This window comes from Cololabis saira, chromosome 16 (assembly GCF_033807715.1).
Source record: "Cololabis saira isolate AMF1-May2022 chromosome 16, fColSai1.1, whole genome shotgun sequence".
Lineage (NCBI taxonomy): Eukaryota > Metazoa > Chordata > Actinopteri > Beloniformes > Belonidae > Cololabis > Cololabis saira.
Genome location: NC_084602.1, coordinates 39055022 through 39080547, shown reverse-complemented (window position 1 = coordinate 39080547; position 25526 = coordinate 39055022). Strand labels below are relative to the sequence as shown.

Sequence of the window (25526 nt, the reverse complement as noted above, 5' to 3'; positions counted from 1 at the left end):
AGGAGAACACTGCCGAGCTGAAAGAGGGATTTTAAAAAGCTTTGATGGGAATAAAATACTGACAAATACCTGCAGACTGCTATTTTATTCTTACTCCTTCTTGCTTATAAACTGTATAACAGATACAACGAAATGTGTCGAGGCTGCAGAGTACCGTGTGCTTTCCAAGAGTGCATGATGAGAGTGTGACTGGTACTGTTGTGGTCCAGAACCACTTCCTGTTCCTCAGGGTGTCACTAACGTAATCACGTCTCTAGGTTTCTGCTGCGGTCAGTTCTTCCGGGGAGCTCCGGTTTCTCTCCGAGCCGAACCTCTCGGACACCGATCCCGAGCTGGGCGGCACCAGGTGAGAGAGAGGCCCGTTCCTGTTCAGTCCAGATTACTCTGATCGCTAAAGGTCGCGGTCGCTGGAGGGAGGAGAGGGATTTCAAGATTTTCAAGGGAAACTCAGAGAAATACGTGTTTTCTTTTTTGGTATATTTTTTTATTTTTTTTTTAAACTTTTTATTTAGTATTTTCAGCTTATACAACAAACAGACAAACAAAAAAAAACAGACAGAAACATGGGGGCTCCTATGTAGATGATGTTATGTCATGACAATGTCCAATCAGATCAAGTGACCTGTTTAACTGATAGCGTCCTTTATTCCTCCAATAAATGCATACCATTTCACCCATTTCCTGTGGAAGAATCGCTCCTTTGGACCTCAAACAGAAAATCATCTTCTCCATAGCATATATTTCTCTAACTCTGTCCATCCATTGATTAAGACCTGGGGTCTCAGGTTTATACCAGGGTATATTTTTTATTTATTTATTCTTTATTGAACTTTTAACATTACAGGACAGCACAAAGAATAGACATAAAACAAAATATACCAATATATGAAAATAATAATAATAATAATAATAATAATAATAATAATAATAATAATAATAATAATATTATTAAGCAGATAATTATATATGTATGTACATACAAGTCCCGCCATACACGCATTCATATACATATAGCATAGATCTGCATGTATGCACATAAACTCATCTACACAGGCACTCATGTACCTGTACACAGATATTCACAAGTAAAAATAAATAAAATCAAATAAAAATAAAAAAGACATTGAAAAAAAAAAAAATTAATAATAATAATAATAATTAATAATAATAAAATAAAAAAAACAAGGTGGTGGTACAGTACAGTTTTACCCAATCATATTTCTAGGAAGTTAATCCAGGCTTGCCATTTTTGTAAGAATTTCTAAGTGGAGAAATACGTGTTTTCCACAGAAGTAGAAGGAAGAAGAAGGTGAAGAAGCCAGGAGTCCCTGCGGCGTCGTTCCGGGCCACGTTATCAGAAGCAGACGCTTCAGAGTCGACCACAACCAGCCGGAGAGAGAGATCCGCGGACCGGCCTCTCCCTCAGAGGCCGACCGGCCACTCCAACGGTGCCTTTGAGCCGGACGCGTGAAGCCGTGGACGAGCAGGAGGCTTCTTCCCTCAGTCGTCGTCATCGCAAGGTGTTTTTCTGTTTATATTCTGTTTGTAATTTATACAGAAATCTCCTTTAATTTGTTTAATTTAAAGAAAGAAATTGCATGATATAATAGTGTATATTTTATACAGTTTACAAAGCACATTTTTATATATTTTGCTGATGAAAAACACACAAACTGTTCTATTTTAGCTCCATTTAATGTACAATTGTAAATGTTATAAATAAAAAAAGAGAAATCGTTTGAAAATGTTTATTTCTGAACATCATTTGGAGGAAAAAAACATTTGAAGCAAGCGACAGGAAACTGAAAGTAGTAAAGAGATTATGTCATTAACATTAAATCATTTTGATAAATTTTAACTTGATTAATGCACACGTCTTACTTATTAGTGTTATATAAGTTGATTTAAGAAGATATCACGTACTGTAATAGAATAATATTATTTAACAATGTGTCGCATATAACATCCGGTTCTGTCACATCTGGCGCTAACAAACACAGAGTCCACAAGGATCGCGTCAGTTTCTTTTATTTTTTTTCTATATATTTACATCTGAAATCTGTAAACGGTTAAAGTGGGGGTCGGCAACCCAAAATGTTGAAAGAGCCATATTGGACCAAAAACACAAAAAACAAATATGTCTGGAGCCGCAAATAATGAAAAGTCTTGTATAAACCTTACAATGAAGGCAAATGGTGAAAGGAGGAATGTCGAGGAAAAAGTCGAAATGTTGAGAAAAAAGTCGAAAGGTTGAAGAAATAGTCAAAATGTCGAGAAAAAAGTTGAAATGTCGAGAAAAAAGTCAACATTTCGAGAAAAAAGTCGAAATGTCGAGATTAAAAAGGAAAATAGAAAAAATGAAAAAAAGAAGGAAAAAAAATAAAAAAGGAAATAAAGAGAAAATAAAGAAGAAAAAAAGGAAAAAAAGGCCAAACATTTTTGAAAAAGCTCCAGGAGCCACTAGGGCGGCGCTAAAGAGCTGCATGCCGCTCTGGAGCCGCGGGTTGCCGACCCCCGGGTTAAAGGAAGAGAGTGAGATCAGTGTTCACAGTTTCTCAGGTTGGAGCTGCTTAAAACATCTGGTGGTCAACGTCAGCGTGAAATCCAAGACGCTGCTAATACTTAAAAGTCTCATGTGAGTTGTGATCTGGACCCTCAAGGATGCACCAACATACTCATTTGTTGTCACTGCACTCAGTGCTTTCTTTTTCTCTCGTGAAAACACAGTACCATCATGACAAAGGTGTTTCCACGAGTGGGTGAAGCCGCCGTCGTCCTCCTCCCTCGTCATCCGGTCAGCAGGGGAGAGCTCTCATCCGACGGCCGTCGACCTGCCGGCTCCCTTCAATTCAAACAGAAGCCTTTTTTTTATCCCCACGCTTTAGACCGCACTGTAAATGTTGAAGTTAAACTCGTACGATTACCTTTGCCGTCTCGAACAACACAGGGAGTAAATCGCGAGGAGGAAAGTCTGCGGACGGAGAAGACGCTGAAGTTTCAGTTTACGTAACATCCCAGAAACATCACGCCACTCTTCAGCCGTCACGCATTTAATCCAATCAAATACCCTAAATGCCACTTAAATAAAACACTTAATTTGTTTTCTTTTCAGCCCCGAAGGAAACATTGACTCATCTCTTGATCGTTTCAATTTGAGTCACATGGCGTGAAACGCTAAAAAACAAAAGCAGAAGTAGTGGAGACTTACGGCCAGAAAGCACATGCCTCCCTGGACCGTGGCCGCCCACTGGAAGCTGAGATGCTGCGTGATGAGGCCGCCCACCGTCGGGCCGTAAAACATCCTTCAACAACACAAATGTCCCCGTCAGAACAGATAAGGATCAAAGGGCAGCGATGACTCGGCGCTGGCGCTCACCCCATGGACCAGAAGGCTCCGAACAGGCCGGAGACCATCCCCAGGGTGCTGAGGCCGTCGTCCAAGCCCTTCTCCCTGCGGAACATTTGTTTCAGCTCGGAATCTGCAGCGGGTTTTAAAGCTATATGCCGTGTAACTGGGAGGACACTCACTGCGCGCAGATGATGATCTCGGGGAAGGTCGGGATGGCGGTCATGCCCAGAGAAAACCCGATCAGGCCGAGCACGAACACCAGCCCCCACAGCTGACTTCACATGGAAGGAAGAGATCAGTTTAGATTATTGATGTTGCCCCTCAGGACTTTATTCCATAATTAGTGCCACGGCCAAGAGGCACTCCTTCTCCATAGCTCTGCAATGGAGGAGGAGTGCCTCTGCCAGAGGCACTACTGTTATTGTGTGGATTTATTTTGCTTATTCATTTTCCGGACAAAACTTCGGCGCGTAACTAGTCCCACAGCTTTGAGAAAACGCGAAAAGTAAAAACGTAGAAACGTGCGCCTTAAGGGGGAATCGTGTGCTATGACTTTTATTAACGATTGGTGTGCACCTTTTTGCGCAACGTGCAAAAACGTGCGCTTTTAGCGCCATCCAGAACGCGTTGGGAGAACTTTGGGGCCTCACCACTCGCACACCGTTACTCGAAAAATTCTGAACCGAATTAGAAAGTTGTAGGCCCTGAATTTAACTACAGTCCTGTGGATTTTCAGAGCGATGGCACAAATAGTTTTTGCACGAAGTGCAAAAACATTTCCAAATTTCCAAACCAATGGGGATATTTTCCCAAGTAAGTGAATGGGGCAGAATGTCACACTGTGGGTGGAAGGAGGTTCAAAAAAACCCAAAATTCACCTTTTTTCTGAGTCACGTATCTTTCTCATACTTGCACGTAGAAATGTCAATCAAACTTCAAAACGGAGGAAAACTTCTCTTCTCTCTCCAAACCTGAAACTGTTTTTTCCTAAAATGTACACTTTTCAAGATATGAGCGCTCAAGTGAGGACTGGAAATCACTTTTTTGTCAAATCTAGAGTGGAGCTCTAATTTTCTAGAGTGGCAGAGACAGTAAAAAAATTACCTTAATTTTTATTTGTAACTCGAGCTCACGGCCAAACCGTGAAAGCTGGACAGATAATTTTTGGTCTGAATGTAGACATAGATGTTGGGATTCATAAAATGTGACTTTGACAGGCGGGGTATGCAGAAAATTTAAACTGGGGGGGGAGGGGCTAAAGCTGCGCCAATTCCTGCCTCAGTCCCCATTGACTGCAATGTAATTAAAAGTTTTCTTCAAAAAAATCTCACTTTGTTTTCGAACTGCCGTTACTAACACATTTTAAGGAATATCTGAATAAAATTAAGATTGTCAGAATCTGCCAGGTTCTGTGTCTCTCACAATGTCTTTGTTTTTCTGCTAGGAGCTACGGTTTTCTCACAAATCTGAGTTATTTGAGAACTTGTCAAAAGGCAAAAGCTGGGGTTTTCTCAGAGCCAACCCGGAATGTTCTGAAGTCGAGGTTCTTGTTGCCCCTAACAACCAGAGCTCAGCTGCTGAGTCATTGACTGAGCCAGAACTGGTCACATGACTGAGTCAGTACAGACTTTATATACTTTAACCTTGTCATACAGAGTCATGGGTGGTGTCATTGGACTCTGTATTGAGTCCTTCACCTTTATTGCTTGCAAAATGCAATAATGTGCACAAATGGGCAGCAGCCCGCCGTGGCACTCTCGAAATTTCTGCGAGGAAATTGTCTAGTTTAGCCAACAAATCGTGCCTTAAAGTAGGACCAAGCATCAAGACTTGTGTATGCCTTCAAGCTTTGCTTCGTGTATTTCCCCGGCGTAGAAATTAAGTACATATAAATATCAGGAAACTGGATTTGTGGCCAAATATTAATGTCCATGGACCACTGGTTCTTGGGGTAACTGTACGGGTCAATGTCATGTCCAACTGCCTTTAATTTAAACCCATAATCGGTTGTTATCCCGTCTTCTCCACTAGTTGCAGCCATTTTTGCCAGTTGGATGTTTTGCCACTCAGTGCAAGTAAGGGGGCTGGTCCAGTGGGGAAGTGACATCAATGCAGACCCTCTATTCTGGGTTATATTTCATATTCTCAGTTTTTTTTAGATCCCTTCCTTTAGTGAAGAATCTTTTACTTTTGACTTACTTCCTATTTTATTTTGAAAGTCTGTTTCATGGTTTGTCTAGTTCTGTTTTACTTGTTTTGGCCGCTCTCTCTCCTGGTGGTCTGCAGCTGTGTCTCGTCATCTTGTCTCGTCTTTCTTCTCTTTTTTGTTTTAGTCCTGGTGTCTTTGGGTTTTTCTGCTGCTCTTTAGTTTTTCTTCATTTTTCCTTTTGTATTTTGAACCTTTACTTTACTGGATTTCCTATTTGTTGCAGCATGTTATGGTTAAATGAATCTGACTTTTGCCCGTAAGGTGCTGGCAGTGACTCCTTCCTCAGGACGTCCTGCAGTGTAGTCCTCCTCCCCACCTTCATTACGGATTCAATCATTCTGATTGAATCCGTCCTCATGTCAGATGTTGTTACCATAACAACAAGTACACAGTAGAGGTCGACCTTGAACCCGTGGTCGGGACCTGCGCCGGAGCTCAAACGGCTAGCCGTCCCGCCTAGGCAGTCGGGGTAGTGAACCTAGGAGGATCCTGGAACTGTCCAGGAGCAACAAAAGTTGCCAAAATGGGTTATAACTAGTTGGTAGCTATTGATTGTGGCGAGGTAGCTGCGTCTGGCTGTTATAATGTTTCTACCCCCCTTGTGTCCTGTCAGGTTTTTTTGGTTCTTTAGTGGGGAGCTCTTGTGTTTTCGTCGTCCCTGCTTTGCAGCGCTTTTGGTTTTGTTTGGATTAATAAGACACCCTTTCTGGAACTCCTGCCTCCTGCTCTCCTGCATTTGGGTCCTATCAACAACGCAACGTGAGCCTGCTCAGTTTTTATGGATGAGACATCTAGCTATGTTTGTAGGCTGTTGGCTCAATCAGCTGTAAATTAATTGATATTGACTCATTTTTGTTGCCAACCCCTGGTGTATGGAGCCAAATCAAGGCCAAAGGTTTTGCTAATTCGAAAATAAAATTTGAACCTGAAAATTATTTTTTACAGTTTCAATTTTTTTTTTTTCAGTTTCAGGTCTTTTTTTTTCAGTTTCACTTCTTTTTTTTTCAGTTTCAAATTTTCTTTTCAGGTTCAGACTTTTGGCCCTGATCTGGCGTGGGGGGCGTGGCATCAACTGAGAGGGGCTCCATACTGGTGGTCATTCCAGGAACTGCACGTTTAGTGATTTATAATAAATAAAAAATACAAAAAACTCCCCCTGGTGGGTTGTACTCAGGACACGCTACTGTGGGCATCTCTGAAAACATATTAAAGCTTTAATTGTTTTTACACACATTTCTTTTTAGACTTTTCTTGGGGTTTTAAGAGTCAGCAGCAGTTACTGTCTAAAGGAGTCAAAATAATAAATGGTGCATCTGTCATTTTTCTCCCTCTGAGAGAAATGATTTGCAGCTCCAACTTGTTCTGTCTCTTAAGTGCTCGTAAAACAGCACTAATGACACAAGGCTCTTTTTGTGACTAAGGGCTCTTGAGCAATGGTCAGGGTGCATCAGCGTGGGGGGGCCGGAGCCGAGCCGCGACTCCTTTACTTACACAAACAGCTTCATTATGGGCTGGCAGTTGCTACGGAAACAGGTTTTGACTTCTGAGGGAGATGTTGAGTTAATTTTCAGCGAGTTACTAACCGGTTCTCCTTTCAAACAGATGATGTCATGAACTATTAATAAAAGCCTGTCTGATCTTAGGATGGGTTAACGGTGACTAATGTATGCTAATGTGTCACCATGGAAACGGCGGTTACCTCAGACAACAGCCACAGCCTAACCTTTAACAGCAGTAACTAACTCATTCAGACCAGGAATTGTTTGCCGCTTGGACAACGTTTGCCTCTCTTTGTTTGTGTAAACAGGCGTCCGGGACACGGTGATCCCAAATACTGCAACAGGGACATCTGGACTGGTTTTCTTCCCTCTTAAAGACATTTCCCCACCTCACCTGGAAGCACTCTTGCATTTAATCCAAAAATTAAATAGATTAAATATTAGAAACCTGAAGAAAAAACCCATCTGTGATTTAGCTGTTTTGATGGAGGGTTTTTGTTGTCAATGTTATTTTGACTGTTTTTGGGGTTAGTATTTTCTGTTTTTTTTTTGTTTTTTTTTATCCTTCTAGCGAACCCTTTCTTTTGTTTACGTTCTTATGTTATTTATAAGTCTGTCACTTGGCTTAGGGTGCTTTCACACCTGTCCCGTTTGGAGCAGTTGTTCCGGAACAGGGAACGTTTCCCCCTAAAGATCGGAACGTTTGGTACATGTGAACACAGCAATCGCGCTCTGAAACGGTACAAAACAAGCGATCCGAGGTCTCCTCGGAGAGGTGGTCTCAGCCCGATTCCATTCCAGACCTGAAACGGTTCATTTTTTTTATTTGTACTGAGAACATAATCGACACAGCAACCGATACAACTCCATTCATTGTGTATGTGCGACCGCGGCGCAAGGAGAAGAGTCGGTGCAGCCTCCACCACCTTCTCTCCTATTGGACGTGCCGAGATGTCGTCCCAGCGTGGCACGGTGAAATGAAAAAATGTTCAATTCGGGCAGGGTTTGCACAGCGCAAACCCTGCGGGAGGCGGCCTCTGGCCCGCAGCGAGCTCCGCTCTGCGCCGGTAGCACATACATGAATGGGTAAAGCCTGATTTATGGTTCCGCGTTACACCAACGCAGAGCCTACACCGTAGGCTCTGCGTTGGTGTAACGCGAAAACATAAATCAGCCTAAAGCCGGTCTGCGGTCTGCGCTGAAAGGGCCGTGTTGTTTATCCCGGGGTGCGGAAGAGGAAACTCCTTCCGCGTTCATTTGACCAATCAGAGAGCAGCTGGTTCGTGCATGGCATTTGTTATCAGCTTTGAAACGGTACAGACATTTGCCTTGTGAACACAAACTCCACAAACAAGAAAAGGAACAACTGTATTGATTCAGCACCTGAATCGGAACAAAACAAACGGGCCACAGGTCTGAAAGCACCCTTAAATTCGAGTTTGACCTCCCTTGATGCGTTTGGAGACGGCCCCTTGTGGTCAGTTAACAAACTACACCTTTTTCTTACTTCAGGGTTGACATCAAGTTTGAAACCTGGGCATCATTCCTTGGTTCTAACTCACTGACTTGCCTCCTCTGCCTCTCCACAACAAAGTATATGTCAGTAAAAATACCAGCCAATTCTTCTGAGGTGCACCTTATTCATTTCCACCTGAGTGGAACACTTACCTGGGGAGTTGGAGGAAAGGGGCGGGGCCAACAAGACAGAACCCAGAAGCTGTGATGATTCCTCCCGTCACCATAAACCCGATCCTGGAATTCTGGCAAGCATCAAGACTCGGTTAAAATTCAAAACAGCACAATACATGCTTTATTTTATTTTATTTATTTTAGTTGCTTTAATACTCACAGGATATTTATCAGTGAAATAACCAATCAGTGGCGACGCCAGACAATATGGTAAAGACAGGCCGATCATGATGAGTCCCACGTACCCAGATGAGAGATTAAACTGTGGAAGAAAGTGAGACGCTCTGTTTTATGTTTTACTCTGTTTTATGTTTTATATATTTACTACTGGAAGAACGGACTAAATTATAAATGATAACTTTACCGTTTGGATTGCAAACAGCGACAACGTAGCGTCGAAGAAGCCGAGACCTGAACTGAGCGTGAACGTCACAAAGCAAATCAGGATAACCTTCGGGTGGCTGAGAAGTTTAAAGAACGAATCCTTCGATGGAGTTGCCTCTGAGAAGGAAAAAAGAACAAAAAATATGGTTGTTAAAATATTTTTTTTAAAACAAAACAAAAGTAATTGTTTAAAAACGAAATGCAGATGAATTGTGCAGGCGACTACCAATAGATGGCAGGATGAAAAAGTTGAAAGGAACCATGATCAACAGCAAACACCCGAGAAGCAGAAAGGGAACTTCATATCCAAAAGAGTGGTAGAACCAGCCCCCCACCGGGGGGCCCAGGATCAGCCCGAGCCCCGTGAAAATCTCCAGACTTCCCTGCAGAAAACAGATCAATGCACAGATTAACAAACACGGAGCAACATCGGCCAGTTTAGAAGGTGCAGACTAGGGATGGGCGGTACGGACTAAAACATTTATCACGATAATTTCTGGCATTTATCCCGATAACGATGAAAATGACGATTAAAAAAATACCAATTCAACTCCACCTTTGTAACTATAAATCTATCACCACATTCAGTCTTTGGAGCCAAATCACTGCTATAAAAGATACTAAATACTACTAAACGTCATCAATGGGAATTTATCTTTCTTATCTATCTCTTTCTTTCTTTTTTTCTTTCTTTCTTTCTTTCAGGCTCATTTCTTTCTTTCTTTCTTTCTTTCTTTCTTTCTTTCTTTCTTTCTTTCTTTCTTTCTTTCTTTCTTTCTTTCTTTCTTTCTTTCTTTCTTTCTTTCTTTCTTTCAGGCTCATTTCTTTCTTTCTTTCTTTCTTTCAGGCTCATTTCTTTCTTTCTTTCTTTCTTTCTTTCTTTCTTTCTTTGAGGCTCATTTCTTTCTTTCTTTCTTTCTTTCTTTCTTTCTTTCTTTCTTTCAGGCTCATTTCTTTTTTTCTTTCTTTCATTCAGGCTCATTTCTTTCTTTCTTTCTTTCTTTCTATCTTTCTTTCAGACTCATTTCTTTTTTTTTTTCTTTCTTTCTTTCTTTCTTTCTTTCAGGCTCATTTCTTTCTTTCTTTCTTTCTTTCTTTCTTTCTTTCTTTCTTTCTTGTTCATTTCCTTCCTTCCTTCCTTCCTTCCTTCCTTCCTTCCTTCCTTCCTTCCTTCCTTCCTTCCTTCCTTCCTTCCTTCCTTCCTTCCTTCCTTCCTTCCTTCCTTCCTTCACGTACGTTGTGCGTGGATTTAACACAGAACTATAAATCAGTTTTACACAAAAACATCATCAACGGGAATTTATCGTTTTTACCGTGAGATACAAATTCTTACTGTGGGGAATTTTTTTGACGGTAAATCGTAAACGGTAAAATATCGCCCATCCCTAGTGCATACTGTATCTGAAGAGCAGAATATTTATCCGGGAGCGGGATATACATAACAATGCAAACTCCGGTGCCTGTTTCCCAGTCTTCCTTGTGACTCTTAATGTCTGAACGGCATGCCACTGAGACAAGGGAGCGTGCTCTCACCAAAACAGTCGCCACATTGTTTGGGAATATTTTTGCTGTCATGGCGAAAGTGGAGGTCATGGCAGCGGCGAAGCCCACAGCGTCCACAGACCGGACTATGAAACACAGCGTGATGAACGGAGCTCCCGCGGGAACCCGGTCCAGCAGTCTGCAGAAGGACGGGACAAACGGGACACGTTATGAATGATAGAGAACAGATGGACTCACAAATCCATGATGAAACCAGCAATGCATTCAATTCAAAGTCATTGGACACAGATAGGAGCATTAGATTTAATTCAGACTACTGAGACTACTGTTGCAAATGCTGCGGGCTATTATTGGCCATTAGGCTTGTTTTATAGGACCATATGCATGTAATCCAAATCAAGCAACAATATCCAGTGAAAAGTCTCAGTACTCATGGACAGAGGTGGTAGTAACGAGTTACATTTACTCCGTTACATTTACTTGAGTAAGTTTTGGGAAATGTTGTACTTTTAGGAGTAGTTTTGAATCACTATACTTTTTACTTTTACTTGAGTAGATTTGTGAAGAAGAAACTGTTCCTCTTCCTCCGCTACATTAGGCTACGTTGAGCTGTTACTTTTCTTTTATCCCTTTTATCCGCGTACGCGTCAATCTCATGACATCACTGGGTGATTCTTTGGGGAAAATGTTTGTTTTTGCATGTTTTGTCACATTTACACAGACTCAAACACACACAGAGTTTCTATGAGTTCATGGGCTTGTTCTAGTTCTGCCTGGTTAAAAAAGAAAAGTACAAAGGCTTGAAATTTTGTGCTACTTGTGCTTAATTTATTTTTTTATTCTGTTTTATTTTATTTATTTTATTATTTAGTAAAGTACTTGAATTTACTTACTAATTTTAATTTAAGCTTTTTTTAGTTTTTTTATTAATTTTAATTTATTAATTAATTTGCCTGAAGATGATTATTTTGTACTTTTGTCTGTTTGAATGGTTGTGTTAAAAAAATAAATCAGACGTTACTCAACAGTTACTCGGTACTTGACTATTTTTTTACTTTTACTCAAGTAATTATTTGGATGACTACTTTTTACTTCTACTTGAGTCATATTATTCTGAAGTAACAGTACTTTTACTTGAGTACAATTTTTGGCTCCTCTACCAGCTCTGCTCATGGACCAGTATATCCTCGCGAAACAGGAAAACGTGCCAAAAATGTTCCAGTTGTATGTATTATCCTTATTATTATTGTTATTATTATTATTATTATTATTACTGGCGTGTAACTTACCCAAACATTATGGTGCAGCCTGACGACACAAAAAGTCCTGCAATTAGCAAGAACTTTGAGCCAATTTGGACAATCTGATGGAAAAAAACGGAGAAACCTGAGCAACCGAATGCAACGTACACATTGTGAAGAGGTGAAACGTAACATATACTTACATATTTTCCCAAAACCAAAGCAGCAATTAAATTGAAGACGGCATAGGATCCAAATATGAGACCAACCACAGTCTGACTGGCTCCCTTCTTCACCGCCTGTGTACCAATGTCCAAACAGAAAAAAACGACTGTTACATAATGTGAAACATTTAAAACGGTCTCAAGGTGTCCCCCAGGGCTCAGTGCTTGGTCCCATCCCATTTTTCCTTTTAAATTGCTTCCCATTGGTCGTATCATGCGTCAACGTGGTCTCCACTTCCACTGCTATGCTGACGACATTCAGCTCTACATCTGCACTAGATCCATCACCCCTGCCGCCCGTCCTCCCTCACGTTACCTGCTTTCTTCTGACGCTAGAACCAACTCCTGATGCTCAGGACCAGAGTTGGGTAGTAACAAGTGACATTTACTTGAGTAAGTTTTGGGAAATGTTGTACTTTTAGGAGTAGTTTTGAATCACTATACTTTTTACTTTTACTTGAGTAATTTGTGAAGAAGAAACTGTTCCTCTTACTCCGATACATTAGGCTACGTTGAGCTGTTACTTTTCTTTTATCCCTTTTATCCACGTACGTGTCAATCTCATGACATCACTGGGTGATTCTTTGGGAAAAATGTTTGTTTTTGCATGTTTTGTCACATTTACACAGACTCAAACACACACAGAGTTTCTATGAGTTCATGTTTGTTCTAGTTCTGCCTGGTTAAAAAAGAAAAGTACAAAGGCTGGAAATTTTGTGCTACTTGTGCTTAATTTATTTTTTTATTCTGTTATTATTTTATTATTTAGTAAAGTACTTGCATTTACTTACTAATTTTAATTTAAGCTTTTTTTATTCATTTATTTTATTATTTTATTGATTTAATTTTCCTGAAGATGATTATTTTGTACTTTTGTCTGTTTGAATGGTTGTGTTAAAAAAATAAATCAGACGTTAATCAACAGTTACTCAGTACTTGAGTAGTTTTTTCATCAAGTACTTTTTTACTTTTACTCAAGTAATTATTTGGATTACTACTTTTTACTTCTACTTGAGTCATATTATTCTGAAGTAACAGTACTTTTACTTGAGTACAGTTTTTGGCTACTCTACCCAGCTCTGCTCAGGAACAAACACCGAACCAATCCTGCCCTCTCCCTCTGAAACTCCATCCTTCCCTCATCACTCAAAATCTACCGATTTTTAAAACTGCTTACTTGCTATTCTTTCAGTATTTAGAAAAAGGACTATAAATAAAATGTATATTTAAAATTAAAAACCCACGGTTGGGTTATTAAAACCCAGCCGTTAGAACTTGAATAAGACTGGACAAAAGAAAGGTTGCCAGGAGAAAACCTCTTTTCTATAAAAGTAATAATGTTCTTAAGACAGATGAGACTGAAGTGTAGATGTCTGGCCATAATTTATAGCACCACATGTGGAGTCCTTTAAAAGAGGACTAAAAACCTTTCTTTTTAGCAAAGAATTTTATCACTAAACAATGCTGTTGTTTTTTTCCCCTAGTTGCTATTTTTAATTGTTTTATCCTCTTTTCTGCCATGTCTTGACTTTTTATCCCTTTTATACAGTGGCCAAGACCCGCCATTGCTGAAAATAAAAGAAACGATGCAAATAAAATAAACGCTTTGCAAATAAAATAAACGCTGCAAATAAATAAAAAAACACGCAAATAAAAAACCCACAACGGAAGTGAATTACCGGGGACTATTTTTGCTGATGCACCTGTGTTTTTTACGTGAGAGGAGAAGAAGAAGACGAAGAGGACGTAAGTGAAAAGGAAGAAATAAGAAGAGCGAGGAATAAGAAGAACAACGAACGAGAAAATAAATGAAGGTTAGTGTTCAACGTCACTACGTGTAATTTTTAATCTCCTCTCACGTAAAAAACACCGGTGCATCGGCAAAAATAGTCCCCGGTAATTCACTTCCGTTGTGGCTTTTTTATTTGTGTCGTTTTTTTATTTTAGCGGGGTTTCTTTATATTTGCAGCGTTTCTTTTATTTGCAGCAATAGCGGGTCTCGGCCACCGTACTTTTATACTTGATTTTATTCTTTCTGTTTCCTTTTAATTATCAAACTGTAGCACTTTGAGATTTTAAGTAATGTAAAGTGCATTATGAATAAAATGTATTAGTATTAGTATTATTATTGTTATTATTATTATTAACCCAAACACAGCACATTAAACACCTCTGACCAAGTGTAACTCAGAGAGGTGGAAGGGTGATAACGTGGGTTTGACATTTTAAGGTCTAATAAAGAAATATTTGAGAGTTTAATTCAAGAAAACAATACAAAATATTGTTAATTAGAATTGAAATTGAGGCAGCAGATGGAAAACTGTATAGCAGCCACAGAAGGATCTGCTCCCATGATTGAAAGCCTCAAACTACTGATGTTTATCTTCCTCTAACGCTGCCCCCGCCTCATAACTCCCCCCATCAGGAGGATAAAGGATGACGTTTGATTAAACAAACTGCATGATGCCAGTTTTTCACCGACTTTCAGTCTCTGAAGTTCCAGTAGCACATGATTATTCACTCACTGGAACTTTTAATGAGGTTTTTAAGTGTAAGTCATTTTTTTATTGTCTCTGGGAGTTAAACAAAGACATCAGACGCACTGGTCATGTGCAGTAATTTAATTAGGTTTATAACATCACGACCTGCTCGTACAGTATATAATGTTTCTACAGACGCTGAGCGATAAGAATGTTTACTAGAAGTTTTTCAGGAGACTTTTGGCCTCTTGGAAAACTTTTAAAAACATTTAATTGAGGTCACGGAGGTTAATTAGCGCAAGCAAAGACAGCAGCGATGCATCTGCTTTTAATGCAATGATGACATAATGTGATGTACTTTGCATTGTAAGATTGTGAAATCAATATTCCCAACATGCATCCATTGTAATCGCTGCGTTATTGTATTTTTCTTAACTCATACAACTATGACAGCTGCTTTGGGGATGTCTGTTTATAGAGGCAAATTTAATTTCAAACTTATTCTATTTTATTTATTATTTTATACTTATTTTTTTATTTCATTGTATTCTTGTATTTTGTACTGATTTTATTCTATTTATTTTATCTTTATAATACGCCTTTTATTCAGCTGTTTTTAACTGTACAGCACTTTGGTCAACCTTGTTTTAAACTGTGCTATATGAATAAAAATAGTTTAATTTAAAAAAAAATGAATTAAAAAGACAGCTTTATTTAATTGTAAATAAACTTAAATTATATAATGAATGAGAAAGAAAAATCATCCTAATGAATAGAACTTTGAATGACCAAAATAAAGCTGGTCTAAACCCCTTCCAAGTATACAAAACTGTCATCTTTATAAAATAAAAGCCCTAAAACCCCCTGTGACTGTGACTTACCTCGTTGGGGAAAAAAGGGCCTAATATGGAGTAGCAGATCATGGAGCTGAAGTTGACAGATGCCATGGATATTAAAGTGAGAGTCTGGGTTCTGGTCATTCTGGGGGGGCGTTCAGTTGATTCTGAGGTGATTTCTGACCCCAGAAAAAAAGGGAACAGAAACAGAGAAACAGAGAAAAAACAGGACACAAAGTTATTTGAATTCCTTCATTGTTTTTAGCAGCTGTCACTGAATAACTGAGTTAAAACAAGGAAATGTTGATAGTCACACTTTTACCGCATGTATTATTATGACACTACTTACCTGGCTGCCGAGATTCAACTTGTAGGTCCATTTTCACTTTTAGAGTTGGAGTAAACGCAGATGCGGGTGTTGAGGAGATGAACAGCCGTCAGACGGCCAGACGGGTTCTGTTGCAACTGCCAGCAGATGTTTTGCAGCAGAACCAAGCAGGTCCTGCTCTCGAAAGTGTGAAGCGCAAAGTGCGCGTGTTTCCTGGACGAGGGCTCGCTCGAGTGTGGAGAAACGGAGAAAAGTTCATGATTTCAAAATAAAAGCCCCCTAGTGCAGCTTCCTGTAGTTTCTAGTGGAGTAGATTCATCCTGACGGATACACAGAGGTCACATTAAAATAGAAAGTATTTAGATCTTTTGATTTAAGTACAAATATATGTAGAAAATCTCAAAATAAAAAGTTTTTTTATCATAAAGAAATTATTTGTAGGCATCTACTACTACTGCTACTTTTACATAATAATTACATACATTTCTTACTTTACTTTTATTATTATTATTATTATTATTATTATTATTATTATTATTAATAATAATAATAATAATATTACTATCATTATGATGATTATTATTATTATTCATAATAGAAAAATAATAAATAATAGTTATAATAATAATAATTAATAATGGTTGTTATAATAATTATTATTTTTATTAGTAGTAGTAGTAGTAGTAGTAGTAGTAGTAGTATTATATATATATTATATTATATAATGATATGTATTAATAATAATAATAATAATAATAATCAATAATAATAATTATAATAATAATAATATAAAGATAATTACTAATAATAAATAATAATTCTGGCATATGCTTACAAATAAAGAATTTGAATTATAGGATATTACAAAATTGCAGTGCATGACTAATCAATTGAATACACTAAGAAGAGAAGATTTAAAATCCACATTTTTATTGGTGAAGTGTGTTTCATAAATGAAATTCAAAAGAAAAAATGTCTTCCTGTTCAGTTGGTCGTGCATCTGTGCACGTTGGCCTGGGGGAGTGTTTTTAATACGGTTTGGTTATGACGGCGTTCCTACTTGATCGTCTTCCACGATTGAAATCGGCCTCAATCAGCAGCAACCCACTTTGCCATTGGGTTTGTCAGTTTTTCTGTCGTGGCTTTGCTGATTCGTTTCCCAGATTCTGTAAGCGTGGGTTGGTGAAGTGAGCTCAGTTAGCACTAGTACCTGTAACGTTTACAGTGGAACTTGTCTGGACATGTTTAGCGTTTAAATGATAATTCAGGCTGGAGCAGCTCCGCTGATAGGAACATTATTTTTTACAAAATGTACAAATCACCATGTTCTTGTTGATAGTCCCATCTTCTTTCTTTTTATACATAAACTTGCCATTCAAAGGCCCTAGCAAAGATTTGTTCGCCTCGCTCCCCTGAGTCGTCCTGGGGCCGGATTCACAAAACATTCAGAAACAAAATCTTCTTAAGTGTCATTTTTTTTCTTAAGTTCAGTGTTAAGAAGAAAAAAGAGAAGAAGTCATATTCTCCAAAAAAGTTCTAAGTATTTTCTCAACTTTCTTCTTAAGTTTCTTCTTAAGAAAAAACTTTCTAAAAAAAAAGTTCTCAAATTTGTTCTTGACTTTTTTCTTAATTTTAAGACAACCTTGACCTGTCTTAAAATGTCTTCTGTGAAAAGGTAATAATAATAATAATAATAATAATAATAATAATAATAATAATAATAATAATAATGATGATAATAATAATAATAATAATGATAATAATAATAATAATAATAATAATAATAATAATAATAATAATAATAATAATAAGCCTCTAAAATCACCTTTTTCAACACATTTTAGACAAGTTTAAACTAGTAGGTCATAGTTTGAGGATATACTTTGTAATTAATTACACAAAGAGCCTGTTAACTGTTTGTTAGCATGTTAGTTAGCGTGGTAGTTAATTATTATTAATTTTCCCCAATAGTGTTTTTTTTCACACATTAATCTCATCCACCATAAGCTTGAAAAGTTCCTGCATCTCTTTTTCTCCTTCTCCATGTTTAGTGAGTGACTGACGGTTAAGACCAAACTACCTGTATATGTTGTTTGTTGTCGCGTGCAATGCAATGACATATTTTAACAAGTTCTTAAGTAGGAAAAATAAGAAATTCGTAAGAAATGACAGTTCTTAAGAAAATGTTGAGGAATTGCACTTAAGAACTTTCTTATGAACTTCTTAATTTTAGATATTAAAGGAGCCGTCTGTAAGAAATGTCCAAAACTGGTACTGCAGTCACTTTCCAAATATTGTTGAGCGGCGTGTACCCTCCCCCTCCTCCCCTGACCAGAGGTTGCCAGGTAGGCTGCAGAATGCAGCAGGAACGTAGGCTGCCATGGCTGCCATAATTAGAGCCGAGCTGGCAACCCGGATGCCGAAACAATACTGACTTGGTGATTGGGAGATAGGTGGAGGGTGGAGCTTCAGAAACAATACTGACTTGGTGATTGGGAGATAGGTGGAGGGTGGAGCTTCAGAAACAATACTGACTTGGTGATTGGGAGATAGGTGGAGGGTGGAGCTTCAGAAACAATACTGACTTGGTGATTGGGAGATAGGTGGAGGGTGGAGCTTCAGAAACAATACTGACTTGGTGATTGGGAGATAGGTGGAGGGTGGAGCTTCAGAAACAATACTGACTTGGTGATTGGGAGATAGGTGGAGGGTGGAGCTTCAGAAACAATACTGACTTGGTGATTGGGAGATAGGTGGAGGGTGGAGCTTCAGAAACAATACTGACTTGGTGATTGGGAGATAGGTGGAGGGTGGAGCTTCAGAAACAATACTGACTTGGTGATTGGGAGATAGGTGGAGGGTGGAGCTTCAGAAACAATACTGACTTGGTGATTAGGAGATAGGTGGAGGGTGGAGCTTCAGAAACAATACTGACTTGGTGATTGGGAGATAGGTGGAGGGTGGAGCTTCAGAAACAATACTGACTTGGTGATTGGGAGATAGGTGGAGGGTGGAGCTTCAGAAACAATACTGACTTGGTGATTGGGAGATAGGTGGAGGGTGGAGCTTCAGAAACAATACTGACTTGGTGATTGGGAGATAGGTGGAGGGTGGAGCTTCAGAAACAATACTGACTTGGTGATTGGGAGATAGGTGGAGGGTGGAGCTTCAGAAACAATACTGACTTGGTGATTGGGAGATAGGTGGAGGGTGGAGCTTCAGGCCAAAACAAAAAATGAAAACATAAACATCAGTTGAGGGCTGCAACTCCTCTTTTTAAACTGGAATATCCTGGCTTGAGTGCTGTTGTCAGTGACATAAGTATTTGAAATGAACATGATTTTTAAATATCTGTTGACATATCGGGGTCATTTTATGATTCGTTTTATTATTGCTCTTACATACAGCTCCTTTAAGACATTTCTTAAGAACATATTGGTGAATCTCGCCCCAGATCTGTCACTGCTTTGTTAGTTTGACTAGCAACACAGGTGCGAAATGGCCTACGGGTCCCTCAATGGGACAAATTTCAAATGCTCGCGCATTTTGCCACTCATAATTAATTGCGTTAATTTTCATAATGCATTAATTAAGTGTAATTAATTAATCTAATTAACACGCCAAACTGACTAATTTTCACCAAAGTATTCAGTCAGATGTGACACCATCCGAGCAAAACACACCACAAACAAACCAAAAATCTAAATAGAATAAAACCGTTAACTAGAATCTAAATTAAAATGGCAGATGGTAATGGCTCCCAACGCTCCACCTCAAACGGCTGTTAAAGACCGTCAGATTGTTACACCATATTTGCTCTGCACTCGTAGCTAATTGCATCAGCAGGGTTTAAGGAAGACACTTGTCTGAACAGACTGGATATTATTACCAGATTTCCTTCGGGGAGCCTTTCCATAGTCAGCACATGATTATCCATTGACTTCTTTTAAATGGAGCTTATGATTGTATTTACATCTAAAGAGCTATTCAGCAACATAAGTGTACCAATAAACATCTTAAACCACAAATGTCTATCAGCACTGTTGCATTTCTCTCCAAAGCTGCAGTATTAAACATTTGTAATAATTGTTCCAAACTATTGACTTACAGGACTGTCTCAGAAAATTCGAATATTGTGATAAAGTTCTTTATTTTCTTTAATGCAATTAAAAAAAACAAAATGTCATACATTCTGGATTCATTACAAATCAACTGAAATATTGCAAGCCTTTTATTATTTTAATATTGCTGATTATGGCTTACAGTTTAAGATTAAGATTCCCAGAATATTCTAATTTCTTTTTTTTTTGTATGATTTATTTATGAAACTTATACAAATATATATACAGTAAACAAAAGGCAGTTTTATCCCCAATTCCCACCCCCACCCTCCTGTACAAGTAAAAACGAAATTAACACAAGTACGTGCATAAATGCAAAAATAAATAAATAAATACCGTAGATGACCAAATAGTCGCCCGCACGCAAATACGCGCCTGTGCTCTAATAGCCGCCGGGGGTCCGAGCCCATTTGGCATAATAAACGCCGGTTCAATTAAACGCCCGGGCGACTACCGGTAATAACCTGGTAATAACACTGTATTTGCATTGTATTGTGTACAGTATCGTTCATACTGCTCTGATCAGCTCCGCGTGTCGCCGTTACACAGACAAACTGTCTTTGTATATCAGAGCATGAAAAAAAAAAAAACGCTCCACCCATAACCGCTCAGCGCTCCAGTAACACTGCACCCCGCTCCGCTCCAAAAATGTTTGCATGCATATAAAATGCACATGTTTACCTGAAGTCTGTGTACTGGAACTCGAAGCCGGTTTTGGGCAGGGGTGGGCTGTTCCCACACCCAAACCTGCATCCTGCCCACCTGATCAAAGTCATGGGGATTTATTTATTTATAATTTTATTTTTTTATATATTAAAATCCCAAAATATCTGTACCGTTTCTGATTGGGTGTGTGCACTGCGAATCATTTTTAGACACAACAAAGAACGCGTACCGCAAAAGTTGTCTCGGCGCAGGAACCCGGCGTCCCAGCAAAATGAGAAGAGAAAAAAGAGTTCAGCCGACAGCGCACACACTGAAGGCTGATTTATGGTACCGCGTTACACCAACGCAGAGCCTACGGTGCAGGGTACGCGGCGACGTACACCGTACGTGGAACTGCGCTCTTTTTTTTTGCTATTAAAACATGATTTGTAATGTGAATTTGCAAAACTTAAACTACAAATAATAGTTTTTTGACGTAACATCAGAGATTGCGCATGCTCTCTGTGAAAGGATGAGTCCAGTCGGGTCGCAGCTGCTTCAGCTGTGATTCCTTCACGAGGAGCGACCAGGATTTCAAACACGCTTGATTTTTTTTTGCGACCTCACGATTCGTGATCGGGAGCTCTTCGTGAGGTGTTGTGTTGTGTACAGTGTGTACAATTTTAGTTCCAGTGGTACTATGGTGATCTCATATGTTCTTTGTAAGTAATGGTCTGGTGCTGCTCATTGCAAAAATAAATTGTAGCCTGGTGCAAATACCCGCCTGGTTCTTATAAACGCCTGGGGTCCAAGTGGATTTAGCATATTAAACGCCCGGGCTACTAAATGGTCATCTACGGTAAATAGATAGATAAAAAAAAAACAAAAAAAAACACTGCTACTGCACTATAGGCTAATGTTCATGTGTGTGTGTGTGTGTGTGTGTGTGTGTGTGTGTGCGCGTGTGTGCGTGTGCGTGCGTGCGTGGGGGGCAGCAAGACTAGGTTGTCTAGATGTCAGGGTCGATCTCTAATTGGAGAGATCTGACATGATCCAGGAAGGGTCACCATATTTTATGGAACTTCCGTTCGGAGAAACAAAGAGAGTATTTAATATTTTCCAGTCTCATAAAATGCAGGGCGTCTTTAATCCATTGAGAATGAGAGGGAGGGTAAGGGCGTTTCCACCGCATCAGAATGGCACGTCTTGCTAACAATGTGAGAAAGGCAACAAGCTCAGCAAAGTGGGACGGCAGTGAAAGGCCAGTGGGTAGGACACCAAACAGGGCGAGTAGTGGCGAGGGTCGGATGTTGGCAGATGTGATAGCTGACAGGGAGTTAAAAACGCAATCCCAGAACGGAGCAAGGGTGGGGCAAGACCAGAGCATGTGACTGAGATGAGCTGGACCTAGATGACATTTGTCACAGTTTGGGTCGATGTGAGGGTATATATGAGCCAGCTTAGTCTTAGACCAGTGAACTCTATGCACCACTTTACACTGTAGAACTCCATTGCGAGCACAGATAGACGAGGAGTGAACCCTACTCAGAGCCTGCTCCCAGGTGGCAGGATCTATATCTTCACCAAGTTCTACAGACCAGGCATTGCGAAAGGTGTCAGAGGCTACAGTCCGACTATTGAGAAGAGTACTGTACAATATTGAAATTGAGCCTTTGCGGCTGGGCTTAATATCCAATAGTGTATCAACAAGAGTAGAAGGAGGAAGAGCAGGGAAGCCAGGAAAATTAATGCAAACAAAATCTCGGACTTGCAAATACCTAAAGAAATGGGTGCGACTCAAATTGAAAGCCTCGGCCAGCTGGTCAAAGGAAGCAAATGTGCCACTGATGTAAAGCTGTTTTAGTGAAACAATCCCTAGATCTTTCCAGATCAAAAAAAACTCTGTCAATAACAGATGGAGTGAATAGAGGGTTAGAATGAATTGGTGCCAAGATAGGTATTTCCTTAAGTCCAAAGTGTCGCTTGAACTGATTCCAGATTTTAAGGCAGTTTTTCACCACAATACTACTGGACCGATAATTCGGTGACAATGACAGCGGGAGGCACAGCAGGGCCAGCAAAGAAGGGGGACTACATGAGGCTTCCTCAACCTGCAGCCATGATGGAGACTGGCTGTCGGGGTGGCACCAGTGCAACATTGCTCTTATGTTCGCAGCCCAATAGTAAAGCAAGAAGGGGAGAGCCAGGCCCCCAAACTGTTTAGGCTTTTGTAAAATGTCTTTTCTGATTCTAGGGGTGCCTTTGTTCCAAATAAATTGTGAGATTAAGCTATCCAGAGAGTGAAAAAAATGTTTAGGGAGAAAAATAGGTATGCACTGGAATAGGTATAAGAACTTGGGCAGCACAGTCATTTTAACACAATTTATACGACCAGCGAGAGACAGAGGCAGCACAGACCAACGATGGACATCCTGGGTCAGCCTAGCTAAGAGAGGGGAAAAATTACTCTTAAATAATTCAGAAGAATTCTTCGTAACGCACACGCCCAAATATTTAAAGTGCTCCAGCGATGTTCTGAATGGTAAATTGGAAAGGGGATCGGCAATGGCCACCGCATTAACCGGCATAAGTTCGCTTTTATGCAGATTCAATTTGTAACCGGAGACATGCCCAAAATCTCTCAACACTGATAGTACAATGGGGATAGATTTATCAGGACTAGCAAGAAAGACCAAGAGATCATCCGCGAATAGGGACAGCTTATGTTCTCTGCCCCCTCTTGAGATGCCAACCATCTGACTGGACCTGAGGGCTACCGCCAAAGGTTCAATGGCAATTGCAAAAAGTAGTGGAGAGAGTGGGCGGCCCTGACGGGTACCACGTCTGAGGGAGAAATAGTCAGAATAGTCTTTGTTCGTGCGAACACAAGCAAAGGGGGACGTGTACAAAAGTTTGATCCAAGAAATAAATGTATCGCCAAAGCCAAAACGTTTCAGAGTGTAAAACAGGTAGGGCCACTCCACCCGGTCAAACGCCTTTTCGGCATCCATAGAAATGACCAGCTCAGGGTCATCAGAGGTTGTCGATGAATACAGAATATCAAACAGACGTCGGACATTGTGAAAGGATTGTCTGTTCTTTACGAACCCTGTTTGGTCTGGAGTGATGATAGTTGGCAGGACCCTCTCCAGGCGCCTAGCCAGCATTTTAGCAAATATTCAAATTTTTTGAGATAGCATATTTGAGTTTTCTTAAGCTGTAAGCCATGATCAGCAATGTTAAAATAATAAAAAGCTTGCAATATTTCAGTTGATTTGTAATTAATCCAGATTGTATGACATTTTTACATTACAGAAAATAAAGGACTTTATCACAATATTCAAATTTTCTGAGACAGTCCTGTAATTGTGCCAATAAATATTAACCACAAATGTCTACCAGCACTGTTGCATATCTCTCCAAAGCTGCAGTATTAAACATTTGTAATAATTGTTCCAAACTATTGACATAATTACATATTACACTTCAAAATTCTTCCTTTTATTAATTTTTTTTTTTACTGCAAAATGACAATGGAAGCATTTATAAAAGAAATAACAACAAACAACCCCAACCTGCAGAACAATATGTTTTTATTAGATTGTGGTCAGCCTACAGATCTTTCTACACCTTTGGTCCTGTTCCTGTTTCCATCACAAAATCAGGGACGTGGACTCTGGCAGCGCACTAATCGTTAGGCAGTATTGCTGATAACGGACGCACGCTGTTGCTGAAGTTGAATGATGAAATGCTCCTTATTGAAATCTTCCCTTGAATGACTTTCCCGATAAAATTATCTTCTAATAACAAATCTTCAGACATGTTCAGACATGGTTAGCGTTGGCTTCTGTATACAATAGCACCAAATCTACATCTGACAGTTCATCTCAGCAACCTGTGAAGACACCACATACCTCTGCAGATTTGTGTTGCCGTTATTTATTTATTCATTCATTTTTTCCGTACAGGACTGTCTCAGAAAATTAGAATATTGTGATAAAGTTCTTCATTTTCTGTAATGCAATTAAAAAAACAAAAATGTCATACATTCTGGATTTATTACAAATCAACTGAAATATTGCAAGCCAAGGATAAGATAGGATAGAATATTTGAGTTTTCTTAAACTGTAAGCTATAATCAGCAATATTAAAATAATAAAAGGCTTGCAATATTTCAGTTGATTTGTAATGAATCCAGAATGTATGACATTTTTGTTTTTGTAATTGCATTACAGAAAATCACAATATTCTAATTTTCTGAGACAGTCCTGTATGTAAGACGTCACAAAATTCAATGTACCATGTCAAAGCAAAGGTGAAGTACAAAAATAATGAAATTAGGAACATATAAGCGCATTTTCTAAGCACATAGTGACGCGAGGCCGCTTGCTGAACTATACAGGGCAAGCAGCTTTGTATTTTCCTTTTTTGCAGGTACGATGCCGGTTCTGTGCAGGTGGCATCGCTGCACACAAGCTCTACGTATCTAAAGCAGCACTGATTTTCATAGAGGCAAACTACAGGACTTTCACATTCAAATGCAGAATTCAAGTAGTGTCATGAACACCCAGTTAAAACGAGTCAGAGCGAATGCGAACGGCTCTCCGTCAGCCGAACACATCGGGCCACATCTGGCTCTCTTAATGCATTACTAATCACTTCACCCAGCGCTGAGGGCGGCAGGGCGTTTGAAGAAAAAAATGTTGCAAAATGAAAACAAAATGAATATAAATGCCTCAGAATATTAATTATGACAATATGATTGATCACATTCATTGCACCACTTCTTAGAGGGGACAGAAAACATGGGAGCGATAGCAAATCTGTGCTCCGACCTTCACGTTGCACTGACCGAATAAATAAATACATCTAAATAAAAAAGAAAGAAAGCTCACTAAATCACTTCAGATTCAGTTGAGAAGGTGTCACATCTCACGAGGGATGGCTTAGTGACACGATATATTCTGAATTGCAGATACAACTGTACGGGTATTACTTTGCAGTTGAAAAATGGCACT

General features: G+C 39.4%; 2 protein-coding genes across 2 annotated transcripts in view; one reads left to right on the top strand and one right to left on the bottom strand.

Moving 5' to 3' along the window:
* Positions 1-1529, top strand: part of ahi1 (Abelson helper integration site 1) — a 30046-nt gene extending 28517 nt beyond the window's left edge. Inside the window, exons 24-25 of the mRNA XM_061743338.1 lie at positions 258-346; positions 1291-1529. Of these exons, the coding sequence (XP_061599322.1) occupies positions 258-346; positions 1291-1471 (270 nt within the window). The 3' untranslated portion in view covers positions 1472-1529. The remainder of the gene's footprint in view (positions 1-257; positions 347-1290) is intronic.
* A 1258-nt stretch (positions 1530-2787) lies between these two features.
* On the bottom strand, positions 2788-15573 carry slc18b1 (solute carrier family 18 member B1). Its single transcript, XM_061743337.1, has 13 exons — positions 15460-15573; positions 12078-12173; positions 11923-11996; positions 10664-10811; positions 9357-9513; positions 9111-9247; positions 8907-9008; positions 8726-8817; positions 3529-3624; positions 3377-3451; positions 3209-3302; positions 2925-2971; positions 2788-2842 (listed from the first exon to the last, which is right to left on the bottom strand). Exons 1-13 carry the CDS (start codon positions 15556-15558, stop codon positions 2788-2790), a joined length of 1272 nt encoding a protein of 423 aa, XP_061599321.1. The 5' UTR covers positions 15559-15573.
* Positions 15574-25526: the final 9953 nt, after the last annotated feature.